This window comes from Halichoerus grypus, chromosome 6, assembly GCF_964656455.1.
Source record: "Halichoerus grypus chromosome 6, mHalGry1.hap1.1, whole genome shotgun sequence".
Lineage (NCBI taxonomy): Eukaryota > Metazoa > Chordata > Mammalia > Carnivora > Phocidae > Halichoerus > Halichoerus grypus.
The window spans coordinates 85,763,312-85,779,290 of NC_135717.1; the positions used below are offsets into that span (position 1 = coordinate 85,763,312).

General features: G+C 34.5%; 1 protein-coding gene across 1 annotated transcript; it reads right to left on the reverse strand.

Moving 5' to 3' along the window:
- Positions 1-3,909: 3,909 nt before the first annotated feature.
- On the reverse strand, positions 3,910-15,738 carry LOC118540785 (NKG2-A/NKG2-B type II integral membrane protein-like). Its single transcript, XM_036100109.2, has 6 exons — positions 15,512-15,738; positions 15,032-15,109; positions 14,480-14,533; positions 13,596-13,738; positions 4,257-4,363; positions 3,910-4,021 (listed from the first exon to the last, which is right to left on the reverse strand). Exons 1-6 carry the CDS (start codon positions 15,696-15,698, stop codon positions 3,910-3,912), a joined length of 681 nt encoding a protein of 226 aa, XP_035956002.2. The 5' UTR covers positions 15,699-15,738.
- Positions 15,739-15,979: the final 241 nt, after the last annotated feature.

Here is a 15,979-nt window from a genome sequence, read left to right on the forward strand (position 1 = left end):
ACAACAAGGGAAACAGTCCACAAAAACAAAAGACGACTGATAGAATGGGAGAAGATATTTGTAAATGTCTTATCAGATAAAGGGCTAGTTTCCAAAATCTATAAAGAACTTATCAAACTCAAAACCCTAAGAACAAATAATCCAGTCAATAAATGGGCAGAGGACATGAACAGACATTTCACCAAAATGGATATGCAAATGGCCAACAGACACATGAAAAAATACTCAACATCACTCGGCATCAGGGAAATCCAAATCAAAACCTCAATGAGATACCACCTCACCCCAGTCAGAATAGCTAAAATTAACAAGTCAGTAAAGGATAAATGTTGGTGAGGATGTGAAGTAAGAGGAACACTCTTACACTGTTGGTGGAAATGCAAGCTGGTGCAGCCACTCTGAAAAACAGTATGGAGGTTCCTCAAGAAGTTGAAAATAGAGTTACCCTATGACCCATCAATTGCACTACTGGGTATTTACCCAAATATACAAATGCAGTGATCCAAAAGGGCACCTGTACTCCAATGTTTAGATCAGCAATTTCCACAATAGTTAAAGTATGGAAAGAGCCCAGATTCGTAGATGAATGGATAAAGAAAATGTGGTATTTGTATACAATGGAATAGTACTCAGCCATCAAAAAAAATGAAATCTTGCCATTTGCAACAACATGGATGGAATTAGAGGGCATTATGCTAAGCAAAATAAGTCAATCAGAGAAAGACAATTATCATATGGTCTCACTCATATGTGGAATTTAAGAAACAAAACAGAAGATCAGAGGGGAAGGGGGGGAATAAAACAAGATAAAATCAGAGAGGGAGACAAATTAGGATACTCCTAAGCATAGGAAACAAACTGAGTGAGGGTGGGGAGATGGGGCAACTGGGTGATGTACATTAAGGAGGGCATGTGATATAAGGGCACTGGGTATTACATAAGACTGATGAATCACTGAACTCTACCTCTGAAACTAATAATACACAATACGTTAATTGAATTTAAATAATTAAAAAAAAAGAAAAAAGAAAACTAATGACATAAAAAAAGAATGACAGAGGAACCCAAAAGAAATTAATAAAAGCAGCTAAATATTGAAAAAATTTTAAAAATGAAATGCTAATATCTTTGATGTATATGATAAGTGGTTAAATCAGATGATATTTCTGATGCCCAGTAAAACTAATATATTGTAACAATAGAGATTGGATGGGTGAAAGAAAGAAGACAGTTTTAGAGCTCCAGTTTTCTTGGAAATCAGTCTTTATTGAATAAATTTGAAAAAAATATGAAGATATCACATATAGCAAGAACATCATGTGGTTAGGCTGTATTTTAAGGATCTTCAGGCATTATATTTTTGATTCCTTAGATCAGCCTTATGAGGTGGCTATAGTTATGGTCATCACGTCACAGGTGATGAAAACGAAGCATCAAGTTCTTAAGTCAAAATGTCTAATCTAGTGAATACTTGTCTGCCAAGAGGTACCGTTCAAATAATCTTCAAGTAACTCTGTGAGTAAGATAATATATCTATCATATTTTCCAGGGCAGGAAACTGACCCAAAGCAGTCATGTAACTGACTCACAAGCCTAGAGTCTGCATTTAGAAATTACATTGAAGAGGCCTGATTTCACTGCTGATGTCCTTAAACTTTACCCTGTACTACTTATTCCCATTTGTAAATTGATCAAGGATCCTGGTGCAAGCATCTATATGATGCATGCCAAGCCTCGATCAACTAAAATCCAGCCAAAGCACAAACTGGTTAATGAGAAATAAATGCTTATTTTTCAATGTGAATACAATCTTGGGTTATTTGTAGCACAACTTTAGCAATTAGTTACAGCTACCATTTACATATTATATGAGTTTGATTTTGAATATTCATATAATTTCTCTCCCAGAGTGTAAGGAATCAGTACAGAGAGTATAAAGAATACGTGTAGGGGTGCCTGGGTGGCTCAATTGGTTAAGCTTCTGCTTCAGCTCAGGGCATGATCCCAGAGTCCTGGGATCCAGCCCTGCATCCAGCTCTCTGCTCAGCTGAGAGCTTTCTTCTCCCTTTCCCTCTGCTTGTGCTCTCTCTCTCTCTGCCATAAAAATAAATTAAAAATCTTAAGAAAAAAAAGGATATGTGTAAAAAAGAATATGTCTATATCAAAGAGATAAATGTATATGAAATATGAATTTATTTTGCAAGTAATAATTAAATTCAATCTCTCTCCCTCTTGTAATTGAACTAGGGTAGAAATATCTGAATCAATATCAAATTACTAAATTTGTCATGAGTTCTGGCAATAACTAGCTGTTTGACTCACACAATATCTTTATACTTTTATTCTTGTTTTTTTCATTATTTAGCATTTTATTTTTTGCATCAAAGTATTTTCTAGACTGGGTAAGGGTGACAGAAGTGGGGACTTGGGGAATTTAATAAAACAAGATGTCTTCTAAAATATCTGAAATCCAGGTAAGGAAAACAACACACAAGAAAAAGTAGTGAAGGACACTGGTTATTAATGATTGAGAAAAACAATCTCTACCATTATACGAACCTAATTTTGATAGTGCTATAAGAAAAGTGATTCAGAAGATAGCTGTTTATTCCATTCTCTGAGGATGTGGGACAGATGTGAATAACTCTTATACAGCAACTCTGTGGTTGTTGCATGATAACCCTAAGTGCTTGTTAACAATTGAGTACTCTCAGCTCTAAATCTACTCATCCCTCTGTGCCCTGTTCTCAGATAAGGGAGCTAGATCCTATAAACTTCTCTTCCTTGTCAGCTCACATGAGGTTGAGTTTTGTTGGTAAAAGGCAACGGAGAAACACTGCAACAAAAAAAGCTCTTTTTCCTGGTTTCATGGTGTTTTCAGGCTGTTTGGCGGCTCTGGCTTGGTTGCCACCTGCATGCATCCAGGAAGTCCTGTGTATTCAGCCTCTAGCAAGTTTTTGTTGCCAGTAGCAGTCAAAGTTTCCTGCCCTTGTTCTATGCCTCCCAACAGTCTGGCAGAGGTTCCTCCTGCTTGCCAGTCACAGCCTGAGATCCAACCTCACCAAGTTCATGTGTAGATGATGGAATTGCTCTGTCCCAGGCCAATCCCATAAGCATGTCTGCCATGAAGCTGTATGTAGCCACATTGTCTTCAATGACATCTAAATCCCATCTTCAGAGAGTAGACGTGGCTGCCCAGTGATCCCTCCTTTGTGTACTCTCCTTCAACCCTAAGAAACTCTTCATGATTTTTAATTTTAGTAGCATTTCCTCTTAGTAGGCTTTCCCTTACAAATAGATAATAATTGTTTACATGAATCTTCCCCTAGTTTCTGTCTTCTGACCGGTTTTCATTCTGATTGATAACCACACCACCCTGGGTTGTTCAACTCTTATTTGCAGCCCTTTAAGGGCTAGGACAAATCAATTCATTTGGAAAGATGAGTGGATTGATTACCTTATTGAAGACTTTACAATGACAGTGCTTGATATTATGATGTGCAATTTATCGATAATTTAAATAGCAAATACTAAAGAAATGCATAATATGTACCTGGGCATATATATTTTACATATAAATAAAGATTGAAAAAAAAGTTCTACAACACCAAAGGTGAAACCTCGGGTACAATTTGGACTTGGCATGATTCTGATGCATCACTGTGGATTCATCCTTGGTAACAAATGAAGCATTCTAGTGAGTGATGCTGATAACGGGAGAGGCCATGCACGTGTGCATACAGGGATAATATAGGACAGCTCTGTACCTTCCTCTTAATTTAGCTGTGAATCTAAAATTGCTCTAAAAATTGTATTTGAAAAGATTCTGAGAAAATAATTGTATGGCTTTTGAAGAAATGAGATATATGTTCTTTATAGATGGTGAGATAGCTTAGGTAACTAAAATGCCTAGTGCTTACAAACATATATTTTTAGATCTAAGCAGCATTCAAAAGAAGTTTTGTTTGAGTCAAAGTTGAAAAATGGACAATGCTTGTCACTCTCTGAAGAAACTGAGGACCTGAAATACAGAGAATTATATCTCATTACTCTTAAAAATATAAATCACAATATTTTGAAGAACAAACAATTTATTTAGACTAATAGCTGTACATCTAAATCTGAATATTTCCCATATCATTTTTCTATAGAAACACTTTAACACATGTGTTATAGAATTGTTCACATACTGCACTTATTCTTTGTAAGATTAGTCCTCTCAAGGCATAAAATACAAAAGTTGTCAAGAAACTTACACTTTAGGAAAGGAGGTCGAGTCTTTTGGCCACACAAATGAATTAATATTGGTGTTCTGGGAAACTATACTAATCCATGAAGACCGAATGAGGTGGCTGAACAAACACTATGAGAAAACAAAATTTTTTTAGAAGTCAAATAAGAGCTCTTATTTGAATTTGTAGTAACAAACACAGTTAATTCTTTCTTACTTTATAGAATCTTTCAAATTTTAATATAATATTACACACTGGACATGTTATAAAAATATCTTAGGGGAAGTAAGTGAGGAGGACAACCTGAGAAAGGTAACAATTTCAGGGTTTTGATAATTTATCAAAGGTTAATAATATTTTGTGAAATATCTATTTTTTGAAAAAATTCCTAGAGATTCAAGTAAGAAGAAAACATATCTGTAGTCTTCTTGCCCAGCACTGCTCCCATGCCTCTCTATCTGCCCCTCGGAGCTCAAGGATCCAGAAACTTGTGGTTCTATAATTTGAAGAAGCTGCAAAAGCAATGGTGCTGGTGCCACAGGGGAGACTTGATTAGCATCGGGGAAGGGGGTGAAATAGCTTATTGACTTCTCAGTGCAGCGTGATGATTTTGCATGGTAATGAATGAGGAAAACCCATGTGTGTCTGGAGCAGTTGACAGCCCCGCTTGCCTGGATCTGGGAGCCTGGGTGGAGTTGTTTTCCATCAGACTTGGGGCTGTGACCCAAGAGACCCTAGATCTTGAATGGTGTGACTTCCCACGGACCCTGCTCTAGCCTCTGGAGCCATGACTGCAGATGCTGTCTCTCCAGACTCTTGTTGCGGACTTCTCCAGCCTTTGGGAGCTAGTCAGTGAGGCCCCAAATGACCCAGGGCTCAAAGGCAGGTAAGGGAAGTCTCCTGGCCTGGTCTGGCCCAAGGGGACAGGCTACATGGTCATTAGGAATATTTCTCCTGCACTTTTTCTCAGGTATCAATAAAATTGTTTTCATTCCAGAAAAAAAAAGTTGGAGGTAGCAATTTTCCTGTCAAGCACTGTGACCCCCTTAAATATAATAGGAAAAATACTGTTAGTGAAAGTACAACAGAAGAGTTGACATGAGCTCCCTATACACTCTTGGCTGATGGAAAAAAATATATACACATGGAGAAGAGACCAAGATGAACCCAGTAGAAAGTAAAAGCAGAAGGAGACTTGAGAACTGATGTTCAAGTTGTGAGCACTCCTCTCTCACACTCTCACACACACACACACACACACACACACACATCACATGGTAGAGGGTGGAAGCCCTACTGACTTGCAGTTCTGGAACACAGTCTTTTAAAAAAAACTTGCAAGTAACATCTAAGCTACAAAATCACAAGGGCAATCCCTAAGAAAGTAGGCTAAAAGAATAAGAATTTGGAAATACCGAACAAAAATATTAGCAGGCAGATTATAGGGGAGAAGATCCAGCAGTAAAGTGTATGCAACTTATACAAAATATAAATCTAAGAATATGAAATAGAATGCATGTTTACTAAATTATACTATCAAAAGTATCTACCTAAAAGATTTAAAAAAAAAACATGAAAAGAAATGGCAAATATCTTCTACACTAAGGGAATGTATGGGTCAATATAAACTTCTACTGGGATAAGGTATTGTATTTACTAGAAAAAAGTATTTTAAGTACTGTTTATAAATATATGGAAATTAGAAAGAAAACAGTTCAGATAATTAAATTAACATATGATGGCAGCAATATAGTAAATAGGAAATATCAATAGAGAAATAAAACTATATGAATAAACCACAGAGAAATTCTTAGTTTATCATTGTATACCTAAATGAAATTCACTAAATGGGCTCTCCAGAGAATTTGAGATACAGTAGAAAAAATTGATGAAATTGAGGAAAGAATAACAGAATTTATTCATCTCATAAAATAAGAAAGAAAAAAACAGAAAAATTGACAGAGTTCAGAAACCTTCAAAACAGTATCAGGAAAACCAGCATAGTTCTGGGGTGCCTGGGTGGCTCAGTCGTTAAGCGTCTGCCTTTGGCTCAGGTCATGATCCCAGGGTGCTGGGATCGAGCCCCACATCGGGCTCCCTGCTCAACAGGAAGCCTGCTTCTCTCTCTCCCACTCCCCCTGCTTGTGTTCCCTCTCTAGCTGTGTCTCTCTCTGTCAAATAAATAAATAAAATCTTAAAAAAAAAAAAAAAACAGCATAGTTCTAAATACAATTTGAGAAGGAGAAGATAAGCAGGGGGGAGGAAAGCAAAAAAACAATCATAAGTCACAATGAATGAACAACTTCTTAAATATCATTTTAAAATATTTATGGACCACAGAGACTCAGCAAACTAATAATAGAATTAACACATAGAAATCCACAACTCAATACTTAATGAAATGACTGAAGAACACATGCAAACACAGACAAAGAAATACTCCTGAGGGAACAAGGTGGATCATGAGAGACTCAAGTCAGTGTGAAAATTATGGAATGGGTAATATAGCTTCCACCTGGCATTGAGCCCCACATAGGGCTCTCTGCTCAGCGGGGAGTTGCTTGTCCCTCTGCCCCCACTCCCCCTGCTCATGCTCTCTCTCGAGAGAGAGCCCAGAGCTTCTTATTCCTTTGTCTTATCAATGTTATCCCCCTCCAGTTGGAACCAGTGTCCCCCATGGAAACAATAACTTAAAAATATGTCCTGGGATGCCTGTGTGGCTCAGTTGGTTAAGCGTCTGCCTTTGGCTCAGGTCGTGATCCCAAGGTTCTGGGATCGAGCCCTGCATTGGGCTTTCTGCTCAGAGGGGAGCCTGCTTGTCCCTCTGTCCCCACTCCCCCACTCATGCTCTCTCTCTCTAATAAATAAATAAAATCTTAAAAAAGAGGAGAAAAGTGGGACCGCATTAAACTAAAGAGCTTGTGCGCAGCAAAGGAAAGAACAAAATGTTTTGAAGGACAATGTACAGAACAGAAGAAATATTGTAAACTATATATCTGATAGGGGACCAGTATCTAAAATATATAAATAGCTCAACCAATGCAATAAAAACAAAGAAAATAATCCAATTTCAAAAATGGGCACAGGGCTGAGTAACATTTTTCTGAAGACGTAAAAATGGCCAATAGGTATAAGAAAGGTACTCAAAATCGCTAATCATCTGGGAAATGCAAATCAAAGCCACAATAAAATGTCACCTCACACCTGTTAGAATTGTTTTTTCCAAAAACATAAGCAAATATTGGTGAGGATCTGAAGGAAAGGAAATCCTTTGGAGGAAATGTAAATTGGTGCTGCCACAATGGAAAATAGTACAGCTTTTTTTCAAGCAATTACAAATAAAAATACCATTATATTCAGTAATGTCACTCCTACATATATATTTAAATACTGAAATCATTATCTCAAAGGTATACTGCACACCCATGCTCATTGCAACATTATTCACAATGGCCTAATTATTGAAGGAACCTAAGTATCTGCCAACAGATAAGAAGGTGTTTTATACACACACACACACACACACACACACACACACACACACACACACACTGAAATATTATTCAGTCATGAAAAAGGAGATCTTGTCATTTGTGACAAATGGATGGACCTTGAAGGCATTATGTAAGTGACAAAAATCAGACAGGTAGAGACCAATACTGTATGGTCTCACTTACATGTAGAATCTGAAACACTGAACTTGTAAAAACAAAGAGTATAAGGCTATTTACCAAGGACTGTGAGGAACGGGAATTGGGGAGATGTTTAAGAATACAAAGTTACAACTAGTACATAATAAGTTCTGGAAGTTTAATGTACAATATAGCGATTATAATCAGCATTACTGTATTATAAACTTCAAAGTTGCTAAGACTAAATCTTAGCTGTTCTCAATACGCACAAAAGTGATAAATAAGTAACATGAGAAAGATATTATCTAAGATTACCATAGTAATCAATCAGTAATACATAAATGTATCAAATGAACACATTGCATGCCTTAAATTTACACACTGTTATGTCAATTACATCTCAGTAAAAACAAACAAAAGATTTTTGTTATACCCACTTACTACAAGGAAATAGCTTAAGAATACAGCTAAGACACCAAAGAGGAATTAAAATGGAATACTAAAATAATATGTTTAATACAAAAGATGTCAGATAAGGTGGAAGAAGGAAACAAGACAGAAACATAGAATGAATAGCAAAATGGGAGACCTAAATCCAACTATTCCAATAATGACATTCATGTTAATTAAGTAAATATTCCAATCAAAAGATAGAACTTGTCATACTGAATTAAAAAAAATAATAAGATCCATCATTATGCTTTCCATAACACACACATTTTAGATTCAAAGGCACAAAGAGGTGAAAGTAAAAGGATAACAAAAGATCTACCCTACAAACAGTAACCCCATAAGTAAGCACAAATGGCTGTTCTAATATGAGACAAAGTAGCTGTTAAAGCAAGAAATATTATTAGAAATTAAAAGAAACATTGCAACACGTTAAGACTGTCAATATGAGATGAAGATAAAATAATTATAAACATACAGTATTCACCTAACAACAGAACCCTCAAACACATGAAATAGAAACTGACAGATTTGGAAGGATAAATGAACAATTCAATGCATGTAATTGGCGATTTAAAAGCTCTTCCTTAAGCAGTGAGAGAACAGCAGGTCACAAAATCCAGAGGCTTATGGAAGACTGTAAAAGCACTAGCAACCAGCCTGACATACCTGACATACATAGAAATTATTCTTCTAGGTCATAAATAGGGATCAAACATTTAAAGGATGGGAATTTTCAAAGTATATTCTCCAAAGACAAAGGAATAAATTAGAAGCAACAATAGAAAGAAATGTGGGAAATTTCCAAACATGTGGAAAAGTGATAAACTTCTGAAAAATTTACAGTTCAAAAATGAAATCTGTGAAAATACCTTGTACTGGATGATACTAAACTGAGAATATATCAGACTTTTAGGGTGGAACTAAATGGGTGTTATACGCAAACAATGAGTCATGGAACTCTACATCAAAAACTAATGATGTAATGTATGGTGATTAACATAACAATAAAAAATTTTTAAAAACTAATGATGTAATGTATGGTGATGAACATAACATAATAAAATAAAAATAAATAAATAAAGAAATAAAAATAAAGTAGTGTTTAGAGACAGTTCATAGTTTTGTCACTTATACTCAAAAGGAAGAATGTTATAAAATGCATGATCTGAGTATCTTCCCTCTCAAGAAGCTAGCTGTACAGAGAAGAGCCAATTAAAGTTAGAGAAGAAAGAAATGATAAACATATACTTAGCTGAAAGTTGATCGTGAAGTATGCACAGTAGAATAACTCATGGTAGCTCCAAATGGATCAATACCCAGTATCCAAGAGCATTAGCAATAACATGGATGAATACACTGCAGTAGAATCAGACAACAGAACAGCAAGGAGCACGGACAATTTACAAATTCAGCTATATGGATGAAACACACGTTCAGTTTCCCCTGGAAATGCCAAAAATAAAATATGCATACTGTATGATTCTATTTATGTAAATGTTTATAAATGGAGGTGAGAACATGAAAGGGGCATTTTGCAGAGCTGGTAATATTCATTTTCTCATTCATATGATGGTGACACTTGAAAATTCAGCCAGCTGTTGGCATGTATTGCATGTGCAACCATCTGTATGGACATTATACCACAATAAAATTACTATAATAGAATATTATGAAAATATGCAAATATCTTTAAAACTAGACATAAAATTGAAAAAAATCCTACCAAATACAACTTGTGAAAACCAAAGCAAAAAGAAATAAAAATATCAGAAGTGTCTTAACTTCTACTATAACTTAATCTGTAATTCAGATAGCTTTTCATACTCAGTTACAGAATATTTAGATCCTTATGAGTAAAGAAAAATGAAATACCAATTAAAAACCAAAAAGAAACCCTTTCTACCTTATAAGGTAGAAAAAAGGGTCTAACAAAATATGTGTTGTGTACATTTTCTTGGAATAATAAAAAAAGGAAATTACATGTCAGTGGCAATCATAAACTGATTCTCACAATATATAAAAATAATGGACTATGACATAAGTGGATTTACTGAAGCAATACCACGTTGGATTTACATGTGAAATTACATAAACTTAATCTGTCACATTAGCAGAGTAAAGAAGGTCAGATGATGTGATTTCTCTGATGCAGAAGGCAACTGATAAAACTAATTTTCATTCTTAATTTAAAAAAATTAAACTGATAGAAATAAAAAGTAAACATCCATGCAAAGATCTAGAATAGATATGATAACTCTGAAAAAGAACTAATACAAATGCACTGTTTACAAAAGGAGGATTTTTAAAGTATAGATTGACATAAAAATACATACAAGATTAAAGAAACCGAGGAGAAAGAGCAAAGTTAATACCTACACATATATGGAATGCAGATTTCAACAAAGATGCAAAGTCATTCTGTGGAGAAAGTATAGTCTTACAACAAATGTTGTGGAAACAATTCAGTATCAAATGAAATTAATAATATATACCTTATACTATGTACAAAAATGCTAAACATTGATCAACCATAAGTATAAATAATAAACTTTCAAGAAGATGTATTAGAAAAAACACCTGACCTAAAGTCGTGCAGTGATTTCTTAGAAAGAACGACAAAACATGACCCATAAAAGAACAAATTGATGAAGTGTAGTTCATTAAGATAATGTCTGCTCTTTGAAGAAAAAGACAAGTCATAGACTTGAGAGGAAATATTTACAAATCATACATCTAATAAAATAGTTGTTGCCAGGATGCATAAAGAATTCTCAAAATACAATAGCAAAAAGTAAAAATATAACCAAAATATTTCAAGATAATTTCACCAAAAAGCATATATTGATGGCAAATAAGTACAGGGAAAGATGCTTAACACTATTAGTCTTAGGAACATTCATATTAAAACCACTACATATCAGAATTCCTGTTCCAGCAAGATAGAGAGGATATACTGTTCCCTATTCCGTCCACCAAATACAGATAAAATACCTGGACATTATATACAAAACAACATAAGATTCAAACAGGTGATGAGAAAACTGACAGAACTGGGCACCCCAGCTCCAAGGAATGACATGGCGGTGAATGCCCTGGAATTTATCTTTTATCACATAGCTCAGACTGGTGAGCAAACCACAGACACCAATGGGTACAGACAAAAGTCCCCAAAATGTTTTTTTTCTCTCCAGTCAAAATAATGGAAAAAATGCATGCTAGAAAGACAAAAAAAATGTAGAAGCTAAGTGTATTATTTCAATCAAAAATCATTGACTACCTAGCAAAAATATCACTCAGGAAAGCAGGGGAAATCAAGACAGTCTGTGATAAAGGAAAACTAAGAAAATGTGTCACCACCAGATGCACTCTGAAAGAACTGCTAAAGGGAAATATCTAAACAGAAATTAAATGATAACAGAAGGAATCTTGGATCATCAGGAAGAAGGAGACAACCAAAGAAAGGATAAAACTATCATTAGGTCTCATGAATTTGCTTCACCTCTTGTATTGTCTAAATTGTTTGATATTTGAAGCAAAATCATCAGTTGAAACAAAATTATAACATCCATGTGATTCTCAATATAAGTAGAAAACATTTAAGACAAGTCTAGTAGAAATGAGACACAGTAAAGGGACATCAAGGAAGGTAAGGCTCTACATTTTAGTCAAAGTGCTGTGGGTGGTGACAGACTGTGTAGACTGATATATGTGTATATAATTATTTATACAGAGATATCTCATATCTATATTATTTACATAAATCAGATTAGAACACATATGGCCATATATCTAACTTTAAATGTATAAAGTTATGTATGAAGAAAAGATCTACTTTGTTGTAAATTATGCTGCATCAATTAGGTCATGATGTAGAAAAGTGTAACCTTCACTTTTATCTCCCAGGCTTATAAACACAGCGTCACAAAAAATAAATTCCAAGTGGATCATAAACCCTAACTAAAGGTTAAAAAATAAATAAACAAAAAAAAAGGTAAATCCAGGAAAGTAATATAGGAAATTATATTCATGAATTTTGAGTAACTTCTGAAATAGGTCCAAAATAATCACTAACACCCCAAATGATAAATTGGACCATGATAATATTAAAATTCGGATCATTAAAAGACTCCAATAGGGGAGTAAAAATGCAAGATACAGCTATTTCCATCTCATAAACCCAAAAAAGTGCTTGTATTTAAAACACGACGAGGACTTCTAAGAAGACAAAAGAAAACACCATTAGGAGAAATGAGCAAAAGACACACTTGAACTCTTTTTATTCTCACCAAAGAGAATATCCTAATGACTCACAGCCCAGAAAAATGATACTGTTATATAATCACCAGAACTTAATTGTATTCAATTTTATGAGACTACAGAGTTTTGGATCAAGGGACTATTTGTACAATGTGTATTTACACAATACACTAGATAAGTGTAGGGATAATTTAATATATTGAAAGACACACATATCTATGACCATGCAGTTTCATACTAATGCTTAGAAGAAAATGTATTATAATTATATGTAAATACAATTATAATGTTATATTTATACATTATTTTATTATGAAAAATGCAATATTTACATTCTAGAAATATACCATTTACAATGTAGTTATGTATAATAAATTATTATAAATACAATATGTGGAAAAAGACATAGAAAAGGCCTTTCATTAAATAATTATTCATAATATCCACACACCAAAATGGAACTAAATTTCTGAGAACAGATTTTAAATGTCATATTCATATAAGGCAGCAGCAGTGAAAATTCACAAAATATAGACAAATGCGATAATACAGTTGGATTACAAATATGAGAGCAAAAGGAGACACACATAAAAATGCATACTGCACGATTCCATCAATATAAAGTCCAAAAATAATTGAAGATATTTCACATTATTAAAATTGGCAGGGTTAGAAGAGACTCTAAACTTATCGTTCATGATCTGATTTGTAATTGTGTGCTTCTATTTTGTGATGATTGTGCACATTCATATATTTAGTTTTCTTGATGTGTTAAAAAAAAGTAAGGTTATTTCAGGTAAAAGAGCATTTACTGAAGTATGGTTTTCTTTGAAAAGCAAGAACTGGAAATTATAAAATATACATTAAAAGTATAAAAATATAAATATCATAGAGTCAAACAATGGAATAGTAACAGATTTTAAAATAAACAAGAAATATGTACAAATATATGGATGAACTCTACAAGTATAACATTAAATGACAAGCTTTTAATAAAATCTGGAAACATTTGAAATCTCACCATTTCCTCTTCATCATCCAGGTGGAACAGTTTAGAGCTGTGAGAAGCACAGGATGACCAGCTCTCATTCCATGATTTTTTTTCAGTACCAATGTAATAGCAATTGTTGGAATATGTAATCCACTCTTTTGGACAATGACATGCTGGAGAAAGATTATGAGATATTATCCAAAAGGCTTTGAATATTAAAACTTGCAAATTTACAACTTGCATATGTATACACAAATGTGTATACAACACATCAATTTACCCTCACAAGCTGGCAAAAATAAAACAAAACACACGCACACTCCTAGAAGAGTCAGCCTTCCCCCCCCTAATTTATGTGCCCATATGAAGCAAACATACAAAAATGTCCATCTCTACATGTGCCCTGAGTCATTGAACAAGACCACTTTTTTGGAATTGCATAAGGATTTATCTCTTATTGTGTTATAGCATGAGGAAATTTGAGGCCATTGGTAACAATGAGTAGGTGACTTTATTTTATTTTATTTTAAGATTTATTTATTTATATGAGAGATAGCATGAACAGGAGGGGCAGAGGGAAAGGGAGAGAGAATCTCAAGCAGACTCCATGTTGAGCATGGAGCGGACATGGGGCTCAATCCCAGGACCCTGAGATCACAACCTGAGCCAAAACCAAGAGTCAGACACTTAACTGACTGAGCCATATAGGCACCCCCGGTATGGTGATTTTAAATGAATATTTCCTCATACTGTTGCATAAAACATAATATTCTCCTATATTCATTATTTCTGAAAATTTATTATGCAATTTTCTAATTCATTTTCCCCAAAAGCATCTATTATCATCCTTGTCTAGCTTAAGATAGAGATAAAATATAAATTATCCTAATATCATTTTGAAAATGATGTTATACCTTTCTGGGTCTTTGTTTCCGAGGACGTTTTGTTCTGCACCAGTCCTTCAGGAACTAAAAAAATTAAGGCAATCCTCATAAAACTTAATAAAACTTAATATTACACTAAATAAATCACTATGATTTGAGTTTCTTAGTTTGAAGTTTGGTGTATTGTTTAGAATGAGAAAACTCTGTAATAAAATAGATTTTACCCATAAAAATTGAATAAATAATGAACATGTGGGCAAAGATAATTCCAAAAGTTTAAAGAACCGATCTCACAGTCTTTTACAATATTTGGTTTAACCCATCTCAAGAATTAATTTGCGTATCTCAATTACGTCTCTCCTATAGCTTGCATTTGAGTTATGAAATCCGAATATATGTGTAATACTCTCTGTAATTATTCTGTTATGTCTACTTTTGACAAATTCAGAATAACCATTCCACACTTAGAGCAACATGCATTAAAATGAGATAATACAATTCCATAATACTGTGCAACATTTCGAGGCACTGATGATCATTAAAGTGAAAAATTCCCTTGTAGTCATTCAAACACTTACTTACAGAGAATAACAGCTATTGTGACCACAGTGGACATCAAGACAAGGCAGATGATTCCCAGGATCCCAGCAATGAGCTTCCCTGGACATGAAGGTACATAGTAGGAAGAGAAATGAAAATTCTGAGAAAGGATGGATGGAAATAATCATTTAGGAAATTTACATACAAAAGACCCAACAACGCACAAGGAATCACATACAAAAATTTGGACCCCAAACCTGTAACTACCATTGTAATCTTCTCTCAGAATATACCATTACATTTGCAGTAAATATATTACCCCCATGAGATTGGGTAAAGACCACGGATTATAAAACTTGAATAAGGTTTGTCCTCAGATTTCAATTCCAATACCATATTCCAGCTCCAAGCTCTGATCCTCACAAATGAAAAATATGGGAGATCATTCCTTACTCATTCCCTACACCCCTGCACCCCGACTGCACATCCTAGAACCGTTAGACGATGTGTGTATTGTTTTACCTTTCCACGGGTCATTTTTGACATTGCCTTGAAGATCCTGAGAAGCATTTTGAAGATTTAATTCTGCGTGGGTTATTTCCTGCTCAGTTACTGAAATGGAACTTTTAGTGCCCTTAGCTTTCATTTGATGTCTTTTTGAGCCCTTAACCTGATTGAGTTCTGCACAGGTAACTCCTTGGTTATTCATCTCTGCAGCTGAGTAGTGTCAGGCACAGTGCTGAATGGGATCGTACTGAAGGACTTGATGAATAGTGTACGTAATGACAAGATTGCTAGGACAGTCACACTGGGTGGAGTGTGTGGTGAGTGATCGTACTCATTTGCAGTTGGACAATGTAAAATCTGGTACTAGTTACCTTAGAGCTTTAAAGAAGGGTTTCATGATAGAATAAGTGGTTTTTACAATGATATTCTATGTTTGACACAGTAGTATTGATTGGAAAAATGTAAAGCAATAAATTAGTGAAG